This window comes from Panthera tigris, chromosome C2, assembly GCF_018350195.1.
Source record: "Panthera tigris isolate Pti1 chromosome C2, P.tigris_Pti1_mat1.1, whole genome shotgun sequence".
NCBI lineage: Eukaryota > Metazoa > Chordata > Mammalia > Carnivora > Felidae > Panthera > Panthera tigris.
Window position 1 is genome coordinate 15,983,243 of NC_056668.1, and position 26,433 is coordinate 16,009,675.

Here is a 26,433-nt window from a genome sequence, read left to right on the forward strand (position 1 = left end):
GTTTTCCAGAGCGGCTGCACCAGTTTGCATGCCCACCAACAGTGCAAGAGGGTTCCCGTTTCTCCACATCCTCTTCAGCATCTATAGTCTCCTGATTTGTTCATTTTGGCCACTCTGACTGGTGTGAGGTGATATCTGAGTGTGGTTTTGATTTGTATTTCCCTGAAGAGGAGCAATGTTGAGCATCTTTTCATGTGCCTGTTGGCCATCTGGATGTCTTCTTTAGAGAAGTGTCTATTCATGTTTTCTGCCCATTTCTTCACTGGATTATTTGTTTTTTCGGGTGTGGAGTTTGGTGAGCTCTTTATAGATTTTGGATACTAGCCCTTTGTCCAATATGTCATTTGCAAGTATCTTTTCCCATTCTGTTGGTTGCCTTTTAGTTTTGTTGATTGTTTCCTTTGCAGTGCAGAAGCTTTTTATCTTCATGAGGTCCCAATAGTTCATTTTTGCTGTTGTTTCCCTTGCCTCTGGAGACATGTCAAGTAAGAAGTTGCTGTGTCAGAGGTCAAAGAGGTTTTTGCCTGTTTTTCCTCTAGGATTTTGATGGTTTCCTGTCTCACATTCAGGTCTTCATCCATTTTGAGTTTATCTTTGGGAATGGTATCAGAAAGTAGTCTAGTTTCATTCTTCTGCATGTTGCTGTCCAGTTCTTCCAGCACCATTTGTTAAAGAGACTGTCTTTTTTCCATTGGATATTCTTTCCTGCTTTGTCAAAGATTAGTTGGCTATAAATTTGTGGGTCAAATTCTGGACTCTATATTCTATTCCAATGGTCTATGTGTCTGTTTTTGTGCCAGTACCAGACTGTTGTGATGATTACAGCTTTGTGGTAGAGGCTAAACTCTGGGATTGTGATGCCTCCCGCTTGGGTTTTCTTCTTCAATATTACTTTGGCTATTTGGGATCTTTTGTGGTTCCATACAAATCTTAGGATTGCTTGTTCTAGCTTTGAGAAGAATGCTGGTGCAATTTTGATTGGGATTGCATTGAATGTGTACATTGCTTTGGGTAGTATTGACATTTTAACAATATTTATTCTTCCAATCCATGAGCATGGAATGTTTTTCCATTTCTTTGTATCTTCTTCAATTTCCTTCATAAGCTTTCTATAGTTTTCAGCATACAGATCTTTTAAATCTTTGGTTAGGTTTATTCCTAGGTATTTTATTATTCTTGGTGCAATTGTGAATGGGATCAGTTTCTTTATTTGTCTTTCTGTTGCTTCATTATTAGTGTATAAGAATGCAACTGATTTCTGTACATTAATTTTGTATCCTGAGACTTTGCTGAATTCATGCATCAGTTCTAGCAGACTTTTGGTGGAGTCTATCGGGTTTTCCATGTCATCTGCAAAAAGTGAAAGCTTGACTTCATCTTCGCCAATTTTGATGCCTTTGATTTCCTTTTGTTGTCTGATTGCTCGTGCTAGAACTTCCAACACTATGTTAAACAACAGCAGTGAGAGTGGACATCCCTGTTGTGTTCCTGATTGCAGGGATAAAGCTCTCAGGCTTTCCCCATTAAGGATGATATTAGCTGTGGGCTTTTCATAAATGGCTTTTATGATGTTTAAGTATGTTCCTTCTATCCCGACTTTCTTGAGGGATTTTATTAAGAAAGGATGCTTTATTTTGTCAAATGCTTTTTCTGCATCGATTGACAGGATCATATGGTTCTTATCTTTTCTTTTATTAATGTGATATATCACACTGATTGATTTGCGAACACTGAACCAGTCCTGCAGCCTAGGAATAAATCACACTTGATCATGGTGAATAATTCTTTTTATATGCTGTTGAATTCAATTTGGTAGTATCTTGTTGAGAATTTTTGCATCCATATTCATCAGGGATATTGGCCTGTAGTTCTTTTTTTGGGTCTCTGTCTGGTTTGGGAATCAAAGTAATGCTGGCTTCATAGAATGAGTCTGGAAGTTTTCCTTCCCTTTCTATTTTTTTGGAACATCTTTAGAAGGATAGGTATTATCTCTGCTTTAAATGTCTGGTAGAATTCCCCAGGGAAGCCATCTGGTCTTGGACTCTTATTTGTTGGGAGATTTTTGATAACTGATTCAATTTCTTCACTGGTTATGGGTCTGTTCAAATTTTCTATTTCTTCCTGTTTGAGTTTTAGAAGTGAGTGGGTGCTTAGGAATTTGTCCATTTCTTCCAGGTAGTCCAGTTTGTGACATAATTTTTCATAGTATTTCCTGATAATTTCTTGTATTTCTGAGGGATTGGTTGTATTAATTCCATTTTCATTCATGATTTTATCTATTTGGGTCCTCTCCCTTTTCTTTTTGAGAAGCCTGTCTAGAGGTTTATCAATTTTATTTTTTCAACAAACCAACTCTTGGTTTCATTGATCTGCTCTACAGTTTTTCCAGATTCTATATTGTTTATTCCTGCTCTGATCTTTATTATTTCTCTTCTTCTGCCGGGTTTGGGGTGTCTTTGCTGTTCTGCTTCTATTTCCTTTAGGTGTGCTATTAGATTTTGTATTTGGGATTTTTCATGTTTTTTGAGATAGGCCGGGATTGCAATGTATTTTCCCTTCAGGAATGCCTTCGCTGCATCCCAAAGCGTTTGGATTGTTGTATTTTTATTTTCATTTGTTTGCATATATTTTTAAATTTCTTCTCTAATTGCCTGGTTGACCCATTCATTCTTTAGTAGGATGTTCTTTAACCTGCATGCTTTTGGAGGTTTTCCAGACTTTTTCCTGTGGTTGATTTCAAGTTTCATAGCATTGTGGTCTGAAAGTGTGCATGGTATGATCTCAATTCTTTTATACTTATGAAGGGCTGTTTTGTGACCCAGTATGTGATCTGTCTTGGAGAATGTTCCATATGCACTTGAGAAGAAAGTATAGTCTGTCGCTTTGGGATGCAGAGTTCTAAATATATCTGTCAAGTCCATCTGATCCAATATATCACTCAGGGCCTTTGTTTCTTTATTGATTCTCTGTCTAGATGTTCTATCCATTGTTGTAAGTGGAGTATTAAAGTCTCCTGCAATTACCACATTCTTATCAATAAGGTTGCTTATGTTTGTGATTGTTTTATATATTTGGGGGCTTCTGAATTCAGTGCATAGACATTTATAATTGTTAGCTCTTCCTGATGGATAGACCCTGTAATTATTATATAATGCCCTTCTTCATCTCTTGTTACAACCTTTAATTTAAAGTCTAATTTGTCTGATATAAGTATGGTTTTTCCAGCTTTCTTTTGACTTCCAGTAGCATGATGGATAGTTCTCCATCCCCTCACTTTCAATCTGAAGGTTTCCTCAGGTCTAAAATGAGTCTTTTGTAGACAGCAAATAGATGGGTCTTATTATTTATTTATTTTTTTTATCCATTTGGATACCCTATGTCTTTTGGTTGGAGCGTTTAGGCCATTTACATTCAACATTATTATTGAAAGATATGGGTTTAGAGTCATTGTGATGTCTGTAGGTTTCATGCTTGTAGTGATGTCTCTGGTACTTTGTGGTCCTTGCAACATTTCACTCACAGAATCCCCCTTAGGATCTCTTGTAGGGCTGGTTTAGTGGTGGTGAATTCCTTCAGTTTTTGTTTGTTTGGGAAGACCTTTATCTCTCCTTCTATTTTGAATGACAGACTTGCTGGATAAAGGATTCTTGGCTGCATGTTTTTCTCTGTTCATCACATTGAAGATTTCCTGCCTTTCCTTTCTGGCCTGCCAAGTTTCAGTAGATAGGTCTGCTACTACCCTTATGTGTCTACCTTTGTATGTTAAGACCCGTTTATTCCTAGCTGCTTTCAGAATTCTATCTTTACCCTTGTATTTTGCCAGTTTCACTATTATATGTTGTGCAGATCGATTCAAGTTACATCTGAAGGGAGTTCTCTGTGCCTCTTGGATTTCAATGCCTGTTTCCTTCCCCAGATCGGGGAAATTCTCAGCTATGATTTGTTCAAGTACACGTTCAACCCCTTTCTCTCTCTCTTCTTCTTCTTCTGGAATTCCTATGATATTGATATTGTTCCATTTGATTGCATCACTTAGTTCTCTAATTCTCCCCTCATACTCCTGGATTTTTTTTTAATCTTTTTCTCAGCTTCCTCTTTTTCCATAATTTTATCTTCTAATTCACCTATTCTCCCCTCTGCCTCTTCAATCCATCCTGTGGCTGCCTCCATTTTATTTTGTACCTCATTGATAGCATTTTTAATTCATCATGACTATTTTTTAGTCCCTTGATCTGTAGCAATAAATTCTCGGCAGTCCTCTATGCTTTTTTCAAGCCCAGCAATTAATTTTATGACTATTACTCTAAATTCTTGTTCTGTTATATTGCTTAAATCGGTTTTGATCAATTTATTAGCTGTCGCTACTTCCTGGAATTTCTTTTGAGGAGAATTCTTCCATTTTGTCATTTTGGCTAGTTTTCTGTCCCTTACACGTTTTAAAAGCTTGTTGTGAGCACCTGTGAGCACTGCTATATTAAAGGAAGGTCATACACGTCCTGGGCCTGGCCCTTCAGGAGGTGTTTTCTCGGGGATTGTTACTTGCTCTCTGTTGTTGTGACTTTGGTTATCTTATTACCCTACTCGTAGTGATATTTTGGACCCTCCACCAGGTGTGCTTTGATTTGTTCCTTGGAGTATCCCTGTAAAGGAAAACAGATAGACAAACAGGAGACAAAAACATGCAAACACACAAATAACACAAACAAACAAATAAACAAAAACAAAAACCTAAAGACTAAAAAAAAAACCCCAAACACCGACTACAAGTACAGAAGAGGGTGGAGGCGGTGCCATGGAAGAGAACATACAAAGAGAGAAACGACAGGAGCGGGGGAGAAAAGAAAGAATAAACATGGACTAGGCAGAGAGACTAAAAGGCTTAATCCAGAGAGAGAGAAAGGAAAATAAAGAAGGAGGCGGGGAAAACGAAATGAAGATACGATTACCCAGACAGAGAAACTCTACGGCTTGATTATTCCAGAGAGAAAGGCGGTAAAGAAGGAGGTGTAGAACATGTGTCAAGACAACGGATTAAATTTTTCTGTTTAGACAGACCAATAACCTGAGTAACCAGCCTAGGGGAGAGAAGAGATAAGGAGGCGAAATGGGCGGGTGTGGGGGGGAGAATATATCTGTATATCCAGAATTGACCCAGAGTTAATCCAGGCAATGCTGCGTGGCTGGTCGGGAGGAGCTGTCCGCAGGGTGGTGCCCCTCGGGTGGGTAAGCAGTTACCCAGTGCAAGGGGGCGGGGTTTGGCGTATTCTGAACCCACCTCTACTGTGGACCCGGGAGTGATCCCTGAGGCCCCGCCTTGGTCGTGGTGGGGGGTGGGGGGTGGGGGTGGGGAATGGAATGGTGATCCCCAGTCTCTTCTCCGTGGAGCCCACCCGGTGGACTCCGTTTGAGTCGTCCGCACTGTGCGGCGGGCGCAGAAGGGGAGGTCCTTCTCGCTTGGCCAACTCCCCTGACCGTGCACTTGGCTGGGATTCAAAGTCCCGCTCCGTGCGCTCTGGCGCTGGGAAAGCGCCTCTCAGTGCGCGATGTGTGGCCCCGGCTGGCTTTGTCTGTGCCGCCACACTTCTGGGAGGACCGACTTCTCCTACTGCGGACTCAGAGCCGCTGCCCCCCCCCCCCCCCCGCCCCCCCCCCGCGAGCCCCCAGGGTGGCAGACGCAGGCAGTTCTGTGCTATGGCGCAGTCCTCCAGGGAGGGAACCGCTTTCTCCAGCTGTGGACTGAGCCCCTGACCTACCACCGCACCCAGGCCCAGCTCCCCTCCTCCCCAGGGGCGCGAACAGGGAGCCAGCCCCAGTCCGAAGAAAGCCCCCCAGTTAGAGATCGGATCCCTCTCAGCCTCAGTCCGAGGTCTCTCTCCTGGCCAGATAGGGTCCTGAACTTTCCCAGCCACTGTTTCTCTTCTTCCCTCTGTCTCTCTGCAAAGGGGGTCCCTCCACTCCGTGCCCATGCAGCCTTTTTTATCTCCCCCAGTTTGCAGTTACCCACCTATCTTTTTTCCAGCTTTCCCATTTTCTTCCTAGTAGATTCAGTCTCTTTTCCTCCCAGACTCTGGTGTTCAGAGTCCTTTGGCTTCTACACTTCTTTGTTTGAGAACATAGGAAGCATGGATTCCCCCTACTTCTCTACCATGTTGCCCCCTCCTTACCTTAATGTCCTCTTAACTGGATTACATCTGCAGAGACCCTCTTTCCAAATAAGATCGCACTGATAGGTTCTGGTTGGACATGAATTGGGAGCGGGGCCGGGGGTGGGGGGTGGTGAGAACTATTCAACCCAGTACAGTCAACTATTAATGTAGCTATCTCACCTTGTGGGTTTGTCTGATGTATCTTCCTCCATCCCTCTATTTCCAGTCTTAAAATGTACTTACACTTCAAGTCTTTTATCATCACTATAATTGAAATTAAAAAAAAATCAGTCATAATATCTATTTACATATCTTACTTCCATTATTTGGATAATGGAGGTATTCTAAATTATATCACTTTATCTTTTTTTTTTTTTCTTTAAAGATTTTATTTTCAAGTAATCTCTGCACCCAAGATGGGGCTCGAACTCACAACCCTGAGATCAAGAGTTGCATGCTTGTACTGCCTGAGCCAGCCAGGCACCCCCTATCACTTTACCTTTGGATTCGCCCCCTTTTCTTATTTTTTTTAATTAGGCTTTTTGCTTTCTAATTTGCTGCTTACCTCTCCTGTTTCTACTATTTTCATAGTTGCCCTTGAACTCTGACCATACTGTATTGGTTTCCTAGGGTTACTGGAACAAATTACCACAACCTCAGTGATTTAGAACAACAGATATTTACTCTCTCACAGTTCTGGAGGCCAGAAGTCTGAAATGGGTTTCTCCGGTCCAAGACCAAAGTGTCAGCAGGGCCTGACTCCCTTGGGAGGCTCTAGGGGAGAATCATTTCCTTGCCTTTTTTAGCTTCTAGAGCTCATTCCTTGTATTCCTTGGCTTGTGGTCCCTTGCTCCTTCTTCAAAGTCAGCAGCATGATCATAATACCCTCTCCTCTTTTGATTTAAAATCTCCCTCTTCCTGTCTTTTATAAGACACTTGTGATTCTACTCAGGGCTCATCTGGATAATCTAGGGTAATCTCCCCATCTCAAAATCCTTAATCATATCTGTGAAGTTCCTTTTGCCATATAAGGTAACATTCACAGGGCTCTAGGGATTAGAACATGGATATCTTGGGGGCTATTATTGAGCCTACCACACATGCATATCAAAATTAAGTCATATCTTTACCTCCTGAACAATAATACAAAGAGGACTTAGAATACTTTCACCCTGAACAAATGCCCTAGTTAATTTATATGCAACTGTTTTCAGTATTTATTATTTTCAAACCACAGAAACCACACTATAATTATTAATAGTATTTTATATAATGTTTGTTTGCATTTATATACATATTTTCCATTTTATTTGTCATCAGTAATTCTTCCATTTGAGACTTTTGGGATGTTTTTCCTTTCTCCTGAAATACGTCTTTTAAAAGTTTCTTTATTGTAGATCTCTTGTTGGTAAACTCTGTCATTTTTATCTCTAAATATTACTTTTAAAAACCATTCATTTGTGGGGCACTTGGGTGGCTCAGTCAGTTAAATGTCTGACTCTTAGTTCTGGTTCAGGTCATGACCCCAGAGTCGTGGGATCCAGCCCCCCCCCCGCAACCCCCCCATTGGGTTTTGTGATGACAGCACCAGCCTGCTTGAGATTCTCTCTCTCCTTCAGTCTCTCTCCCCCGCTTGTGTGTACTCTCTCAAAAAACAAAACAAAAAAACAGCAACAACAAAACTAAACCTTCATTTATGCAAGTTTTGTTGGAACAAAATAGATAGACTGTTAGTCCCAACACTTTGAGGATGTTATCCCACTAGCCTCCGGCTTTCATTTGTTGTGAGGCTGTTCAAGAGATCTGTTGTTACTTTATAGTTTCTTTGTAGCAATGTTGGCAAACATATTAAAGGGACAAATAGTAATACTTTGTGGTTTGTGGGCCATATAGTTTCTGGGATCTAAGCTGTAACTACTCAATTCTGTCACTAGAGGCCAAAGCAGCCCCACCCAACACATAAGTGAACTGGCATGGCTGTGTTCTAATATCTTAGTGATGAAAACGTTTGCCAGCCCCTGCTGGAGAGTGAGTTATACCTTCCCTTCGATTAAAGCCTTTTTTTTTTTTTTAATGTTAATTTTTTATTTTTGAGAGAGAGAGAGAGAGAAACAGAGAGAGAGAAACAGCATGCAAGCAGGGGAGGGGCAGGGAGAGACAGAGACACAGAATCTGAAGCAGTCTCCAGGCTCTGAGCTGTCAGCACAGAGCCCAACGCAGGGCTCGAACTCATGAACCACGAGATTATGACCTAAGCCGAAATCGGACACTTTACCAACTGAGCTATCCAGGCATCCATCCCTCCTTGATTACCTTTTAAGAGCTCTTTGCCTTTGATGTTTTGAAATGTCACTGCTATATGTCTAGCATATTTTCTTTTTGTTTGTGCTTCTAGAATCTATCTTCTTTTTTAAAAGTCAATTCTGGAAAAATATTACCCATGATCTTTCCAAATATTGCCTTTCTTACATACTTTTCGGGACTCTTGTTTTGCCAGACCTTTTCATTCTATCCTTCATAATCATTATTGCTCCTTCATGTTTTCCTTTGGTCTCTGCGGGTGGCACTATATGAATTTTTCTCCAGTTCACTAATTCTATTTTTAGCTATTTATCCTGTCCATGGTGGGTTTTGATTTTATGAATTCTGCTTCTCATTTTTAGAAAATAACTTCTGGAAAAATTGTTCTTATTTAAGATAAGATAAACTTGTTGGTATATATTTATCAGAAAATGCAAACGCATGTGCACTGGAAGATACAAATGTGGTCACAACAGAAAAAAAGTAGAAGGAATCCAAATGTTCAACAGTAGAATAGATAAATTTTGATATAGTCATATGATAGAAATAATAAGGATGAATATACAAAAAATGAAAATGAACAAATCGTTGCCATAGACAACTGCACAGAAGAATCTCATAAAAACACTATTGAGTGAAAGAATTCATGACTCAAGGACATAGGTTCAAAGGAGGAAGACCTAATCTATAGTATAAGGAACGTAACAGAATTCTAAGATGGCCTGCAAGGTTCACTCCGACTGCTGTACATGCACTGTGTTATCCCCACACTCTGACTGTGGGTAGGACTTGTGGATACGACTTGATTTCTCCCCTGTCATTACGTTACATTAAATGGCAATGGCAAAAAATTTTTGCAGTTGTAATTAACATCCCTCAACAGTGGAGTCTGAATTAATTAATTAAAAGGAACACTGGAGTGCCTGGGTGGCTCAGTCGGTTAAGCATATGACTTCAGCTCAGGTCATGATCTTGCAGTTCGTGGGTTTAAGCCCCGCGTGCGGCTCTGTGCTGACAGCTCAGAGCCTGGAGCCTGCTTCAGATTCTCTGTCTCCCTATCTCCCTGCCCTTCCTCCACTCATGCTCTGTCTCTTGCTCTCTTAAAAATAAACATAAAAAAAATAAAAGGGGGGTGCCTGGGTGGCTCAGTCAGTTGAATGTCCGACTCCGGCTCAGATCGTGATCTCACAGTTCATGAGTTTGAGCTCCGCATCGGGCTCTGTGCTGATAGCTCAGAGCCTGGAGCCTGTTTTGGATTCTGTGCCTCCCTCTCTGCACCCATCCACTGCCCCCCATGCTCTTTCTCAAAATTAAATAAACATAAAATAATTTAAAAAAAATAAAAGGAAGATTATATTGGGTGAACTCGTCCTATCCAGGTGAGCCCTTTAAAAGGGCCTCTAGGCCCTCATGTAGTTTTGAAGGTAGAGAAATTCTACTGCTGGCCATAAAGAAGCAAGTAGCCATTTTGTGAACTGTGGAGGTGATTATGGTACAAAGATCTGAGAGAAGCCTGTAGGTGAGAATTGTCCCTAGCTGACAGCCAGAAAACAGCAGCTTTAGTCCTATAACCACCTGAAAAAGGACCTTGAGCCCTGCATGAGATCATAGCCAGGACCAACACCTTTACTACAGCCTGGAGAGATTCTAAGCAGCGAATCCAGCTCACTATACCCACGGCCCTGACCCAAAGATACTGGGAGACAATACATTTGTGTTGTTTAACACTAACACCAGTAAAGTTACAGTCGTCAGCTATGCAGAAATAAACTAACACAAAAAGCCAGACAATGGTTTCCCTTGGGGAAATCTCCCATTCATGACTGGGAATGAAATCTGGTGTAGCTTCTGGAATGCTGGTAATGTTCTGTTTCTTGATTTGGGTGTAGTATAAATGGATGTTGACTTTATAAAAATCCATCAAACTAGACTATACAGTCTATAAGGTATGTTCCACCTCAATACAAAGTTTACATAAAAAGAAAAATGAAAACAGATGGATAGAGACATTGGTATGTATTGTGTTATTTTATATGTAAAGTAATTTTAGTGCACGTATGAATCAACTACACATAGGATGATTTACATTTATTCATAAGGGTTCCTAACATGGCTATGTTTCTCTTCATCTGCTCCTGAGTCATTTCAGTCCTGTCCTAATTTTTCTCTTTTTTCAGTCCTGTCTCAATTTGTATTCCTTTTTCTCCCCAGAAAAAGGAATGAGGGAAAGTATGAAGGAAAAAGAAAAAAAAAAAGAACTACAACTAAATTTTGGAATGCAATATTAACAGTTTTAAAATACACTGTGTATTTTTGGTGAGTATAAATTAACACTAATGCACTTCCATGTCTCTATTTCTCATTTTTAAAAGTTGACTTCAATTTGTTCTTTCCAAACAGCATCTTCTTGTGAGCTTTTCTTTGATTATGTTAACTCTTTAAACACGTCAAACATTCCACAATCTGAACGTAGCAATTCCACTGTTTATATTCCTTAGGTGTCCAATTCTGTTAATTTTTCCTTCTGTTCTCATTGATTGTAGCTTCTCCATGATCAACAGTTTAGATCATTTTAATGTTAGTTTTTTCACGTTAATGTTGCTGCCTCATATAGATATGAATTAAATCCTACAGCAGAGGGTAGCACAGACCCAGGGTCTGATTTCTCATAGATTATTACTGTTTTTCTTTTCATTCAAGGTACTAAGTTTTTTTTGTTGCTTCCCTTGGGCCAAATGATGCGGTTTTACAGGTCTTCTTTTTTCCTGTATTTAACAGCTCTTTTTGACACAAAAAGAGCTGGATTTGCAACTCTCCTCCTGAAGGCTCAGGGCCATGGTTCTTACTGACCACCAGGACGTAGCATCCACTTTTCACACTAGTATTGTTTTCTCTTGTTTGTAGAAATGCAGGTATTTCCCTGTCTTTAATTATTGTATTAGTCTCCTAGTCACCATGACCCTAGGAGAAATGTATTTTCTCACAGTTCTGGAGCCTGGAAGTCCCAGAGCAAAGCACCGGCAGGTTGGGTTTCTTCTGCAGTCTTTCTCCTCGGCTTGCAGACAGCTACCTTCTCACTGCATCTTGTAGGGTTTTGTTCTGTGTCCAAGCACCAACCACTGCCCGCCCCGGTGTCTCCATGTCCCTACCGGCCCCCACCCCCCGCCCTGGTGTCCCCATGTCCGGATTTCCTCTTCTTGTAGGAACCCCAGCCAGACTGGATCAGGGCCCATCTTAACAGCCTCATTTAACCATAGTCACCTCTTTAAGGCCCTGTCTCCAAACACAGTCACATTCTGAAGTACTAGGGCCTAGAATGTCAACATATGAATTTTGGGGAGACACAATTTACTCCATAACAACTATACAAGTGAGGTTTTGGAGTTTTTGAAGTTATTTCTATGTTTCTAATTTAAGCTGACAGAAGTCCTCTATGCTAATTTTAAAGTGTTTCAAACATTATCTGAAAATATTCAAGACCCCACTCCCCAAGCTCACAATAAAGTTCTAAGCTTTTCATAACCTTTTTTTTTTCCCCTGGGATACAAGAGATTGGCTGTAAGATTTCAGATGGCACTATTTCTGGGAAGGAGAATAGATTTTCAGATATTAGACTTAAGTAAATACTAATTTTGGCATCTTTGCTGCTTTCAGCACAAGCAAATGGAAAGAAAGCATCTGGGAATCCGACCTGTGTCTAAGTGCTGCCATACTGGCCTGACCCTTCACTACTGAGCTCCTTTGAACAAGTTAATCTTTCTGAACATCAAAGGTAATTTCACTCCTTCTGTGGATTGTCCTAAGGATTAAATAAGAATGCTATTTAAAACAGTAGTTCTAAAATTTGGTGGGCTACCTTAAGTAACAGGGGGAAGCACATTTTAAACGGTACAGGTTTTGGGTCTGCTCAGCAGAGGGTTCCACGGGTCTGTGGTGGGGTTCAGGAATTTATAATCTTAAAAAGCTTCTCCAAGTGACACTAAACGTAGCCGAATTAAAAGTTAATTCTAGATTCTGCTCACTCAGACCCTATAGTCCTGTTCTTTGAGTTTGATAAATATTATTTTAAATGGTATAGAAGTTATGGAAGAAGAGGTTCCTAAACTTAGTAAAGGTAATTTGGCATTTCCTAAAAGATGCATGTCAGTTTTTAAATTTTGTTTTCATGTTTTTATTTATTTTTGAGAGGCAGAGCCTGAGCAGGGGAGGGGCAGAGAGAGAGAGAGAGAGAGAGAGAGAGAGAGAATCCGAAGCAGGCTCCAGGCTCTGAGCTGTCAGCACAGAGCCCAACATGGGGCTCGGACACACGGGCCGTGAGATCATGACCTGAGCCGAAGTCGGGTGCTTATCCGGCTGAGCCACCCAGGCACCCCTTTGTCAGCTTTTAAAAGTGTGATTAACCTAAGAGTTGTGAGTTTGTTTATATACAACTCTCCTTGATCTAAGAAAAAATGTATAGCAGTTTGCAAGATATATGCAAGAAGAAGATAGAAGTATATGACAAAAGCATAAAAGGTAGGAAAAATCTGACCAGTGAGAAACATGGAGGCTGGAGGCATTCTAAATAATAGAAATAGAATGGAGACAATGAGCAAGTGAAAGTAAATTAAAAAAAAATTTTAATAATGAAAACCTTCTTAAAATTATACAAGTAACTGGGGTTGTGCAAATAACCCATAAAAGAGTGAAAGTCCCTCTGTTCCTTCCTGCCATTTCCCTTCTGAGACTTCTTTTTTTTTTTTAAAGAGCATGTGAGCAGGGGGGAAGCATAGAGGGAGGCAAAAGAATCTCAAGCAGGCTCCAGGCTCAGCACAGAACTCAACATGGGGCTCAACCCCACGACGCTGGGATCATGACCTGAGCCAAAATCAAGAACCAGACTCTCAACCAGCTGAGCCACCCAGGCTCCCCATGAGACTTACTTATATAGACATATAGACATGCCCTCTCTGTTGGTTTTTTAAAATTATACATACAGGATAATACTGTTTTGTAATTTGTTCTTTTTCACTTGATGGTACATTATGAACCCCTTAGGTTCAGTGTACACAAACCTAACTCATGTTTAGTGGCTGGATAGGTGACTCACATTCAGGTTTTATATGTAAAATACACATACTATATCTTGGATACGCATTTACTTGCACTTATGCAAAAATTTCCATAGACTTGATTCCTGGGTAAAAGGGAATGCTATATCCTTCTACCTTCTTCTGTATAACCTGACAATTCTATACTTGTTAACCAAGAAGTGACTTCAGTTTCACAACATGCTGAATATATTCCACTTCTCTCTCTCCATATATTCATACACACATTCAACATCATCTATATTATCAATATACGCACATTCAGCACAATACACGGCACTTGGTGAACTTCAGGACTGAGAGGGCTTCTCGGCCTGCTTGCCTGGAAAGTGCCACAGTCCCTTGTAGACCCTTTGTTGTCATTGTCTTCAAAATTTCTTCTAAAATGAAAATTAAAACAAAAGGTAAAATCCAATTAAAACCATCTGGTGAAGACGGTATGATCACTAAACAGTTTAATAAGATGATAGAGACAGACGATTTGCAAGTTCTCCTCATCTGCGAAAACAATGTATTCCAAGTAAATTTCTATTAAAATGGACTTGAGTCAGATGGGAGCACTCTGTATTTTCAAGGTGTCGCTGAGAGTCTCAATCAGACTGAAAGGCCCTGCCCTGCCGTGGAAGCTACTCCGAACTCAACAGAAACATGAACTACACTTGTCATTACAGCAAGTGATTTGTTCAGCTGCTTGGCTCCAATCTTGGCCTCACACGCTTCCTCTGGGATGAAAAAAGTCAGTGAAGGTGGGCAAATGTATAGTGACAGTACACAGTGGAAGGAAGTAGCTTATCTCTTTTGGGCACATTGAAAAAAGCAACATCTTCCCTTTTGTAAATAAATAATACTAAAGACTGAGTTAAGAAAATGGAGCTACAAACAACCTGAAACAAAACTTAAGTCATCATGATGTGATTTAAGGGGCTGAGAACATAAGGTAAAGATAAAAATCAAACTTGTGTACAGAAAGAGAAGGACTCAGGTCAGTTTAGTTACACAGTAATCTAACCAAGATTTCAACATCCATACCATGAGCTTTCATGATGGAACTTCACCTGAACTGAACATTACGTAGCACAACTTGTCAAGGGCATGAAGATTACAAGGGGGAGACAAAATTCAAAATATTCAGGATGAGGTGTTAAAAGAAGAAATTACAGATTTTGTGTCTGAATATTAATTAATTAATTGAGGGAAAAATGCGCCCCCCCCCTTAAAAAAAAACAACAGTACTTTCTAAAACCAAGAAAAACTATGTCTTAAAAATCTCTCTCTTCTTTCAAGATGAATGTTATGTTTGTATGAGCTGTTGTCAGTGATTATATTGACAATATTTCAGGTTACTTTATAAATTATACTCTTTAACATGATTAAATTATGATTTCAGCACAGTCAGTGGTTAAAAGATAAACTGGTCTGTATTACCTGGATTATTTTCTTTAATGGTAACTAAATAGAATAATCCTCTTGGTGACAGAAGATCTGCAGCCAGTGGGAAGAACCTGTCCATGACTTCTCGACCATTTCTGCCACCAGCCCAAGCAGCCTCTACTCCGTGACTTCCCACCTGTGACCATTTAAAAAAGACTTTTGTATCTATTCATTTAGAATCATTTAGAATCACAGTTACATTTAGAATCACAAACAGAATCTTTTTGACAAGTAACATTTACCAAACAAGTACTGTATACACTTTGTATTTTACTGCTGTCCAGGAGGCAGTAAAGTTGAATCTGAGCCCCACCATTTCCTAGCCATGTGATCTTATGTAAATTTGTAATTTTTATGAGTTTCCTCCCTTATCTATAAAACCAGGAAAACAATAGTTTCAACAGTAAAATTATAACAATTATTTTTTTCCATTTTTAGGAATAACTGAAGAAAGATATTTAAAGTTTGAAAACAGGGCCCTGTACATATCAAGTGCTTAGTAATAGCTGTTACTATTTCTGCAATGCTTATGTTGATAGGCATAGGTAATTCTTATACTTAATATAGAACAATCAGGAAGAAACTAAAAGAGAGATCCTATATTATAAAATATCTACTTTGCAGGAAGTTAGTTTCAAAATGCCCCACTGCATCTGGCTCTTTTCTAGATTAAAGTATGAATCGTACAGACCTTTTTTAAGGAATCCATTTAATATATAAAGGCTCACCAAAGCATTTTCTTCCTGTAACAATCTAATTCTATTGTAGAAGCAAAACCCGTGAGAGTTCATACAGTATTAAAAATCTTTAGATTCTTATTGTATATTGTTTCAAAACTAAAGAATTCAAAAAATATTTTAACCCTAACAATTATTTTCTTTCCATATCTATAGTTTAAATTAATTGTATAAATCATGCCTGTTGCTTTTATTCATATAAAATGGCATGTTTCTCCATTAAAATAAATTTCTTTATGCCTTTAACTATATATATTATTTTGTAAATAAGGGAAATATGTTCATATACCTGCCTTAGAAAGAACTGCACTTTCCCCTTTTACTGTTTTGCTGGTCTGTTCCTCCCTCATCTTATATACACACGTTTTTCCTTTTTGTCCATGTTTTACAAAGACAGGATTATGTTCTACATTCTTGCACCATATCTTGCTTTTGTCAATCATCAACACTTTATGGAGAGCTCTTCATGTGATCAGGTATGGTTCTAATTTACTCTTTTAATGGCTGTCTACGATTTTATAATGGAAAAGTTAGCATATCTTAATGTAGCTATTGATGGGCAGCCAAAGTGTTCATTTACTTACTTTTTTTTGTATCTAATTTAAATTATTCCCATATCTACCATACACTTCTCAATACAATTTCCACAAAGTTAATCATATTGGGAAACTTATCAGTTCCTTCCTCCTGGAGATGTCCCCTTCCTGGCATTCCTAGAATCACCTCTTTTTCTGGGGCTCGTGTGTTCCTCTTCCTTGGTTTACCCCTTTATTTTGGTGGAGCCCATTCCCTGGATGTTTTATCAGGTAAAGTGGTCTGTGGACAGAGTGCATGGTGAATGACAGGTTGTGCCAAGCCTGTCTCCTGTCATTCTCTTCCAGAATGGACCAGGATCTCTCTGTGCTAGACCCTGTTCATACGCCTCCCCAGGGATGCTCAGCCAGGTGTATCTGCTTGCGTTAGAAATGCTCCTACAGGAAGGTCTCCTGGCACCAGGCACATTCTTAAGGCCACAAAGGGAGGGTTTCCACCTTTACAAGGAGGAGTCATGTTTGGTGGTCTGCTGTTTGCCTGCTACCTGAGCCTTGCCAGACCTGCTCCTGTTCCTTCAGAGCTCACAGGTACAAGCCAGAGGTTCCTAACCTCGTGTCTCTAGGTATACTATTAAGCACAGCCAAAATTTTTTATAGACACAAACTTAACTATTATTTTTATATCTCCTGGATCTAACCTCTAAGTCTCTTATCTTTTACTTTCATGATTTCCTTCTTTTTATCTTCATGCTCTATGCACTGAAATCTTTCATCTGGTTTCCAGAACACTAATTCAGGTCTTCACGGAGACCATATTCTCTTTTAATTCCTTTCCTAAGGTTTTATTTTGTAAAATATGTTTTTAGGCTCCAGGAGATCTTCGTTGTGCTGCACTGTGATTCTGCTCCCCAGCTAATAGCTCAGCTCATGGGAATGATGACGCTAGCTCTCTCTGTTGGGACTGCAAAATAGCCCAAGGTGCTGTCTACACTCAATTATCTGTATGTCCCAGCAGCTGTAAGGCTCAGGAGAAGCAAGTACATAGCTCAGTCATGGGAATGTGGAAGAAAGGAAGCCTGTTTGCATCCCCATGTTTCCAGAATCTCCTCTGCATTCACAGTCTTGCCAGAAATTTGTAGACCATGATTTAGTTAAGCTAGCCTTAGTCCATTACTAAACTTTGTCTGCCTTGACCATTCTCTCTTTAAATTGGGAAATGGTTGATTTACCTCTTCATTATTGAAGATTTTCCAAATCATCTGTTCCAAGATGATTTCTTTTCCCTACCTGAAATAAGAATCCTCCCCCACCACCTGTGAAAGGAGGAAAACTGAGACTTTCAGAAATAATTACTATATGAATTTAAGGATGATTAGAAATGCTCTTTTGCAAATTTGCCATTTGTGATAAAAGACACACACGAGCAAATTTAAACACACGGCCTGATTTCAATGGGAATTTTAAGGATGAATATGGGTCACTATATTTCATTAGTTTTAGATTCCTTTCCTACGTCTCCCGACATACTCAATTATTGACAATTGTGAGTAATATCAGAGCAGTCTGTGTTAATCAGCAGTTGACTAATGTCATAATGAAGTTCATTTGATTTTATAAAGAAAATAGCTGAAAACATTAATAATTATTTGTTCCATGTCTTACCTCTTCAGGTGGAGTCACTACATAGGGGGGATTAAACACCAGAAGATCAACTTTTTCCTTCAATCTTGGTAGCAAGCCTTTGACCTAAATGTTCAATAGTCAGAATTTTAAGCTGGACTCGGAATTAAAACAGATAAATAAATATATCTTTAAAAATACTCTCCTCCCATGTAGAGAAAAATGTGTGAGAGGGCCAAAAATGTAGACAGAGATAGAGATTAATATTTTTACATTTTCATTCATGCTTATAAAGATTATACGTATTTACCTAAAAATATGAAATTAAACTATCAGAATGAACAGAAAATGTTCAAGAAAGCCTCTGTTTTTCAACAGCTAATGCTTACACACTGGGTTCACTTTTACAAGATTAAATAAGAAAGTGAGCACTCCTATGTTCTACATAGATATGCAAACACTTTAAGGCTATAGCTGTAACTTAAACATTTTCTATCATCGAGGTGTAATGTATTATATATATATATATATATATATATATATATATATATATATTTACTTTCTACTTCTTTAATGACTCATAAATGTATTGGCTGGAACAATTAGAGACCAAAGAAAGGACTGAAAAGAGTGGAAGAGACACTGAAAACATTAATTGTTTGGCATTTTGTAAATCTTTAAACTGGGTTCCAATTTTCTGTGAAACCACAATAAAAATGTCTTTTTTTTTTTTTTAAATAAAAATGTCTTTTTAGGGTATTTTTCAGGGTAAGATGTGATTTAAAGTCTTCTTCCTTTGACTTCTCTGATGATTAAATTAAGTATTTAAAAAAATCGTGTCTGGTCATGTCACCCTGCACCTTCACAGGCACAGTAAAGTGAAAACACGGTATCTGGGTGGGTTCTCACCTCTAAAGCCATTTACTTCAATTATCACTTTGTACAGACTCTCACCCATGACTTCTGAGGTTGTTTCTTGAGATGGAATAGCTGAGGTACTTCACGGCAGTGTCCAAAGTGTTAGCTCTCTTATTAACATTCTTGCAATTTCCCCATTTATGCACACGCACTTACCATTTTTTACTATTTTTCTTTAAATGGGCTTTTTTTGTTGTTAAATAAATTTGCTGTAAAGGGAAATCACTATTACTTTCTGGAAATAGAAATGACTACAAGGATAAATGAGATAAGAGTTAAAAAAAAAAGTTATAGTTAATCATTACTGTTGCCAGGCTGAGAGTGACCCAAGCCATCTGTCTCTATTAGAGAGACATCTGTAAGTGTTTAAAAGGTGTTAAATAACAACAACAAACTGAGACCTTCTCCTGGATGTAATCACAATGGCTGAAAGAGAATTAAAGAGGGAACAGCTTTGACATTATATGATTCAAAGTTATTTAAAACTCAGCCATACCTTCTAATGTTGGGCACATCACTGGCCTATTATTTACATACATTATGAAACACTGCCTTAGAGCTTCCATTTTACCCTGTTTCTAAAAGAAATACTACTTTTATCATTTTTAAGCCTGTTAACTATGTAGTTCAAAGAGAACACTGGAACAGTGTCTTTGAGGAGATGTTGTAAGGTAACTTTTTTTTCTCCATTCTTTTCAAAAGAGAAAAGTGCCGTTTTTGAGGAAAGTAATGAAGATGCATCCTTGTCTGCAGGTAGAAGATGACTAAGGTTAATCTGCTGTTCCCTTTAGGAGCAACACTGGAGAGTGAGGAAACACAGCTGAAACAGCTGAGAGCTTTATTTTCAATTCCATAAAGAAATTAAGCTTCTCACATTGTAAAAAGAAGTCCGGAAGGTAGTTTTCCAGAAATGTTCAGTAAGGAAACTAGAAAAGAATTTGCTTTGCAATTGTTTACAATGGCCCTGAGGTACTATATACTAATAATCATTGCAGTACTGGATTTTAAATGAAGGAAAAAACTGATGGATTTAAATAAAGGAAACAACATGGAAAATAATGTGGTTTAAAAGAAAATGGATTTAAATGAGAAAATTACTGATATAAAGTCTAATCACAGGCATCCCTCACCCACTCATATTCAGCTTTTGTGTGGTCTCAGAGCATTAGAACAGATCCAAGAACTGGGAAGTAAGCAAAGAGGCCTCTGACAAGAAGTTTTAAATCCGTATAGCAAAACATGTGCTATTTATTCATGAGAGGTACTTGTTCAGAGCCCCTGAACTCTTAGTTTAAATACAAGTCTAACTAAATCACTTGTTTGGTATTCTAGCACAGAGCACATGAAGAGAGAGAGGAAATGCCACTAACAGGTAGCAGTAAAATAAGACAGCATAAAGCAGGTAAAAGGAGAAGATGAGGAGGAGAGGAAATAAGAACGCAAATCTCTGCAGGCTATAGCCCCTCAGCGTGAAGGCAGAAACACCTGAATAAGCCTCTTTATCACAGCACAGGATGATAAATGATGTGCATATTAATGGCCCTGAGTCAGTAAAAGGTCGTTATGTTTAGTTTGTTTTAGGAATGTAAGGAAAGGCATACGATGTATTTGAAAAAGTCTTTCTTCTAAAACTAAAAAAAGAAACAAAGCAAAAGTACTACTTTGTAAACAGGTAAGCTTAGTTACCCAAAACAATGATTTTATTGTGATAATCTATGCCTAGTGTTCTGAATATAAACAAACGTAGAGTTTTGTATATTGATCATAATACCTATGTTCATGCTCACCTCTTATTTCTTTGCCACACGTCAGCATGAAGAGCTGACTCTGGCATGGGCTACCACGAGCCATGTCCTGAAAGTTGTGAGACACCTACATTTAGATTCCCAAGATCTGGATTTAAATTCTGGATTTATCGGGGTGCCTGGGTGGCTCAGTCGGTTGAGCGCCCAACTTCAGCTCAGGTCATGATCTCGCGGTCTGTGAGTTCGAGCCTGGCATCAGTCTCTGTGCTGACGGCCCAGAGCCTGGAGCCTGCTTCGGATTTTGTGTCTCCCTCTCTCTCTGCTCTTCCCCGACTCATGCTCTCTCTCTCTCTCTCTCTCAAAAATAAATAAAGCTTAAAAAAAAACACTTTTGGGGCGCCTGGGTGGCTCAGTCGGTTAAGCGTCCGACTTCGGCTCAGGTCATGATCTCCCAGTCCGTGAGTTCAAGCCCCGTGTTGGGCTCTGTGCTGACAGCTCAGAGCCTGAGCCTGCTTCAGATTCTGTGTCTCCCTTTCTCTCTGACCCTCCCCCATTCATGCTCTGTCTCTGTCTCAAAAATAAATAAAACATTAAAAAATTTTTTTAAAAAATAAATAAATAAAAATAAAAAATAAAAAAAACCATTTTTTTAAAATTCTGGATTTATCACTTTATTAGTTATATGACTTTAAAAAATGAATCTCACCTCAGTTTCTACCTCTGTTTAAAAAAAAAGATATTCTGAATTTCTTGTATCTCTAAAGTTTTATTTTTATATCAAAAACATATTTAATACTAATTATGGACACATTAAAGAAACAAGTTAAAATTTTAAAGGGCAAAACCACCTCAGTGATCCCATGCAAATCACTGGGCCTAAACCAGTCGTCTCCATATTTCAATCCTCCTTGGCCATAGTGAGAGATTGAGAGATGGCATATGACCCAAGTTGATCCAAGCAATACTCATTCTGGGGCTTTTGTCACACTAACTGAATAGAAAGAGCTTCTTACTATGAGGGGGGTTGGGGGTGGGTGGTGGTGAAGAAGCTGTTTGCTGAGGAATAACATACAGACACGCAAGTATCCTGTTACCATGAAATTAAAGACTACCTAGAAATAGAACCAATAGAGAGAGAAGGTCAGAGCTAAGAAAAAGATGCCTGTCTTATCATTTGAGTTCCTGGAGCCAGCTGTGCCTGAAGCCACCCACTCTTTTTACTTAAGTTTGTAATAGATTCTCTGTCACTTCTATCCAAAAGATGACTGATCCATACAAACCAGTAGAAATTCCCTTTGAACTGTGGACAAGATGGACTGCATCAATCAAGAATTTACTTTGAAAATGATGGGGTATACTATTTAGTGGATTAGAAGTTAATTATGACTCAAGCTTCTTTGACCTAAATCATCTTAACATTATCTGAAAAGGAAATGAACTATTATTAGGCAAGGATTAACAGCTCACCAAGTCTGTAATCACTGGCTGAATGTGGACTTTGTTACAGTGTGCTGTCTCCAGAGTACAAGCTGCTGCCTCAGGGTTGATATCAGTGCACCTATAAACAGAAAAGAAAGAAAACTGTATCTTACGTCCCGGAGGTACATCTATTACTGAAAAATTTAAAAATGTTCCACTGCTTTTACATAAAGCAAATTTAGAAAAAAAGGAAAATGATTTAATAATGGTGAATGAAAAGAACAAAGACTTGTCATATTAATGAAAAAGATTGTTATATTGACATAAATGTGCAAGAGTAGAAAAATATACATGCATACACATCTGAAGGAATTTATTAAGTTATGAATCCAGGAGCGTCTGTGTGGCTCAGTTGGTTAAGTGTCTGATTCTTTTTTTTTTTTTTTAATGTTTTATTTATTCTTGAGGGAGAGAGAGACAGAGCATGAGTGGGGATGGGGCACAGAGAGAGGGAGACACAGAATCTGAAGCAGGCTCCAGGCTCTGAGCTGTCAGCACAGAGCCCGACGCAGGGCTCGAACCCACGAACTGTGAGATCATGACCTGAGCCGAAGTCGGACGCTCAACCGACTGAGCCACCCAGGCGCCCCAAGTGTCTGATTCTTGATACTGGTTCAGGTCATGATCTCATAGTTCGTGAGTTCAAGCCCTGTGTCAGGCTCTGCACTGGTAGTGTGGATCCTCTTGAGATTCTCTCTCTCTCTCTGCCCCTCCCCTGCTCTTTCTCTCTCTCTCTCAAAATAAGTAAATAAACTTTAATAAATAAAACATCGAGGGGTGCCTGGATGGCTCAGTCGGTTAAGCCTCCGACTTCAGCTCAGGTCACGATCTCACCGTCCTTGAGTTCGAGCCCCGCGTCGGGCTCTGGGCTGATGGCTCAGAGCCTGGAGCCTGCTTCCGTTTCTGTGTCTCCCTCTCTCTCTGCCCCTCCCCCATTCATGCTCTGTCTCTCTCTGTCTCAAAAATAAATAAACGTTAAAAAAAAAAATAAAATAAAACATCGAGATTGACGATGTAAAAATAAATAAATTACGAATCCAATGAATACTATGCAGCCACCAAAAACGAAATATTTCTTAAGATTAAAAAAAAAGTTTATCTATTTTGAGAGAGCGTGAGAGTGAGAGAGAGAGAGAGAAAGAGAGAGAGAGAGAAGGCAGCACAGGGGCAGAGAGAGAGGGAGAGAGGGGATCCCAAGCAGGCTCCATGCTTAACCTGACTTGGGGCTTGATCCCATGACCGTGAGATCAGGACCTGAGCTGAAATCAAGAGATGGATGTTCAATTAACTGAGTCACCCAGGTACCCCCCACAAAATGAAATTTAAAAGGAATTTTTGAAAAACATTCATGATACAATATTAAATGAAAAACATAGAAAATGAGGAAAAAAAGAAGGAAACACATTTGGACCATGATAAAATTTTGAAGTTAATTTTTATTTTCTTCTTTATAGTTTCCATACTCTCAAATTTTCTTTAAAAATTTAAGTAGCTTTCATTTTTTTCTGGTAATCAGACTGTTTACCTAAAAAAAAATTCAAATTTAGAAATGACCTAAAATTGTTTTGTTGCTTCTATAATTATGTAGCATGATGGAACAGTTTTGAACATGCAGTTACAATTTTTAGGGAAGAATAATTTACAATGAGTCCTTACTACACTTAAATAGACCCTTTCAGATATATATTATTTATTTACAAAAATGATTCCGTTCAAGTAGTCACACCCCTAGTGAATTTCTTAGCGGAGGATGTGGATAAATTTGATATACTTACACTTACATGTACAAGGCCTGAGGACCTATCATAGAGGCTAGGAATGCAGATACCACTCCAGACCCTGACCCTACTTCAAGGCATATTTCCACTCTAAAAAAAGCAAAATAAAATAAATATTAGTGTAGTAAGATTAAAATACACATTACAGAAAATTACTCTCATCCTACTTTTAATGTATATTTCTCCAGCATCATCAGTTGTCTGCAAATATATGGAAATATAAAAAAAAATTATAAACATGCTAATTTCTGACACTGCTTTCTGCATATTTAGTACTATTTAACTCAAAATTGGGGTGTGTAATTTGAGTTCATAACATAGATGGCTTTCAATTAATTTCTACAAAACATTACATAAAAACTGTGGAATAAAACTGAGTATTGAAAATATTAACATGAAAGACATCAGCCCTTCCCACAAGGAGCTTCTGGTTTAGTATTTCCTAAAATGACAGGGTCAGTGTTATTACAATATTTATTTATGAAAGAGGTTTTCTCTATCATTTAAAAGTACCTAACATTCATAAATTGATCAGCATATCCTAGGGAAAAAAAAGTTCCCCCTTTCTACTAACAGATTTAGAGCAGCAAAGAAATTCCATATTTGCACAGCTATATGCTGAACTGGGAAAATACCAGAGTATCCGGTTTTAGAATATTAACAATAATCTTTAAAATGCTTTTGAATAAATTGTTACATTTTATCCTTCAACTGAATTTATTTCCCTGCCTATGATCTTATATATGCATCAAAAGCACCAATTATCTCCATCACAGAAATGGGTTTGATTAGACTTAGGGAGACTTTCTAGCACCTAACTCCTCAAGTATCCAACAAAAAATGCTAGCTGCTTCTAACTTTTGGAACCGTCCACATCATCTGACAAACCTTTATTATTCTGTGGGAAGGTCTGTTGAATCTTACCAGGCGGCTTTTATTTGAAAATAACTATCATGGTTTCATAAACAATTAGAATTCCAAGACTAGAAGTAATCCCACTTTATAACAAAATCAACTTCTTTCACAGCATACTTTGCAATGCAATTTGTGCTTGTAAATCTTTCTGGGATATCTTAAGACTAAAAGACAAGTTATAAAAACAGTACTTTTCCGTTCTATATTCCAGTAAATCCAAAAGTTCCATCGTTTACAATGAAAAGCTAGTTTAATAAGAGTTGGGACATTTTATATCTGACCAGATTTAAGACAGATAAAGAAACACAATATAAATCTTTAAAGCCTAACAGCTGTTTCATCTTGAGAAAACCAATTTCAAGTCTTGATCTTTACATAAATCTAATTACTCAAATACCTTTCATTTAAAAAATTACAATATAGGTATTCATTTTTTAATGTTACTTAAAATTTATGGGGGCACTTCAACAAGTCAATTTTAACATTTATAAAGTGCTGGGAAAAATTCTACAGGCTGCTAGCTATGTAGCTATTTACATTTCTAACAATTAAATGAAAAATTAAGTTCTGCAGTCGCACTCGCCACATTTCAGGTGTTCGGTAGCCACACAAGTCTAACAGGCAACTGCTACAGAGCATGCTCTTCAATGGGTTTAAAAATACTTCCCCAAGCCAGTATCTCACTTCATTTCATTTTTGTGCTCTTCCATTGCTCGAGGGTGCTTCTGTGTATTGAGTAAATTAAGTGCCACACGGCTTTTAACATTTACTAAAAAATGTAATATTAATAAGCAATGTTGGTTTTTGGACGTGTTATAGTATCGCTGCGCTCCAGGGCTTTGTGTTCTGCATACTAACAGCTGGAAGGAAAAGATCCATCCTAGCGTGGTAGGGAGCTATGGAGCTCCTGAGACCAAAACAAATGGCAAAAGTAGACAGATCCCTGGCACGCTCATTACATGTATCTACAGGCAAATCCTTAATAACGGCGTTCTGGTCTCAGTGTTCGCCAAGTGGGCTGACACTGCCTCCTCTCCCGGCAGACAGCGTCGGTCCTTTCCTTGGCCCTCCTTCGCTACCGCCTCTCTAGGACGCCCGAGCCCTCTCCCGCTGGGACCCTCGCCCTCCTCGCACCCCATGAGCTCGGCCGCTGCCGCCTCGAGCGCGTCCAGCAGCAGGAACGTATCCTCCGCCGGCTCGTACACATTGCTGAAGGCGCCCCGACCCACATGTCCGTGCAGCGGCGTCGGGAGACCCGGCGCCGCCATCTCGCTTCGCCTTCCCACACGCATGCGCCAAAATTGCGCGTGCGCAAGCTCGGCAGTGGGGGGAGGGGCTTCGGAGGCGGAGAGGCAAATCGGGGCTTCTTTCTAGCAGTCTCTGTAAATGCTTTTGGAATTTGTAAGTGAACAGTTATATAATCTGCACCTGCTGATATTTGCTTTCTTATTTCGAGTATTTAAATTTGTTTCATTTTATGGATTAGCAGTTGATGCAGGGCATCCTCGATTGTTTTTGACTAAGGGGGGTGGTTTTTTTCTTTTTTCTACATTTAGAAGTTTTCTTCTGTTCCTTGTTTGCAAAGAATTAAAAAAAGACATAATGGTTACTAAATTTTACCTTTGTTACATTAACTGAACACTTAAGGTTTTTTTCTCATTTAATTTTTTTACTGTTGTATATTATAAAAATGACCTTCCTGATGTTAAATCATACATGCACTCTTTTTATAAACCTCAC

General features: G+C 38.9%; 1 protein-coding gene and 2 long non-coding RNA genes across 6 annotated transcripts in view; 2 read left to right on the forward strand and 1 right to left on the reverse strand.

Annotated features, from left to right (window-relative positions):
* Positions 1-6,347: 6,347 nt before the first annotated feature.
* Positions 6,348-25,970, reverse strand: N6AMT1 (N-6 adenine-specific DNA methyltransferase 1). Of its 3 annotated transcripts, XM_042956584.1 has the most exons (8): positions 25,828-25,970; positions 23,782-23,868; positions 21,989-22,079; positions 21,535-21,633; positions 17,901-17,984; positions 14,963-15,104; positions 13,797-13,917; positions 6,348-6,410 (listed from the first exon to the last, which is right to left on the reverse strand). In XM_042956584.1, the coding sequence occupies exons 1-7, from the start codon at positions 25,959-25,961 to the stop codon at positions 13,799-13,801; spliced, it is 756 nt and encodes a 251-aa protein (XP_042812518.1). In that variant the 5' UTR covers positions 25,962-25,970; the 3' UTR covers positions 6,348-6,410; positions 13,797-13,798. The 3 variants fall into 3 exon arrangements, with proteins under 3 accessions (XP_042812518.1, XP_042812517.1, XP_007075097.2); XM_042956583.1 differs by lacking the exon at positions 6,348-6,410 and having other exon boundaries at positions 13,294-13,917; XM_007075035.3 differs by lacking the exons at positions 6,348-6,410; positions 21,535-21,633 and having other exon boundaries at positions 13,294-13,917.
* Positions 10,677-17,993, forward strand: LOC122230589. Of its 2 annotated transcripts, XR_006207581.1 has the most exons (7): positions 10,677-10,763; positions 12,102-12,219; positions 14,113-14,283; positions 16,103-16,181; positions 16,587-16,826; positions 17,105-17,216; positions 17,909-17,993. It is a non-coding gene; the product is annotated as an uncharacterized LOC122230589 (long non-coding RNA). The 2 variants fall into 2 exon arrangements; XR_006207582.1 differs by lacking the exon at positions 14,113-14,283 and having other exon boundaries at positions 16,099-16,181.
* Positions 25,971-26,051: 81 nt separating the features above from the next.
* LOC107180835 overlaps positions 26,052-26,433 on the forward strand; it is a 211,450-nt gene continuing 211,068 nt past the window's right edge. The window contains exon 1 of the long non-coding RNA XR_001511570.2: positions 26,052-26,094. This is a non-coding gene — a long non-coding RNA (uncharacterized LOC107180835). The remainder of the gene's footprint in view (positions 26,095-26,433) is intronic.

What these genes read in the sequence shown, in the direction of transcription:
- N6AMT1 (XM_042956584.1), bottom strand. Translation starts at nt 25,961, where the DNA reads ATGGCGGCGCCGGGTCTCCCGACGCCGCTGCACGGACATGTGGGTCGG. An exon ending in GGTCCTCAGGCCTTGTACAT is followed by an intron (nt 22,080 to 23,781) that starts GTAAGTGTAAGT and finishes TTCTGTTTATAG; the next exon opens with GTGCACTGATATCAACCCTG. An exon ending in TAGTGACTCCACCTGAAGAG is followed by an intron (nt 15,105 to 17,900) that starts GTAAGACATGGA and finishes AAATGGTCACAG; the next exon opens with GTGGGAAGTCACGGAGTAGA.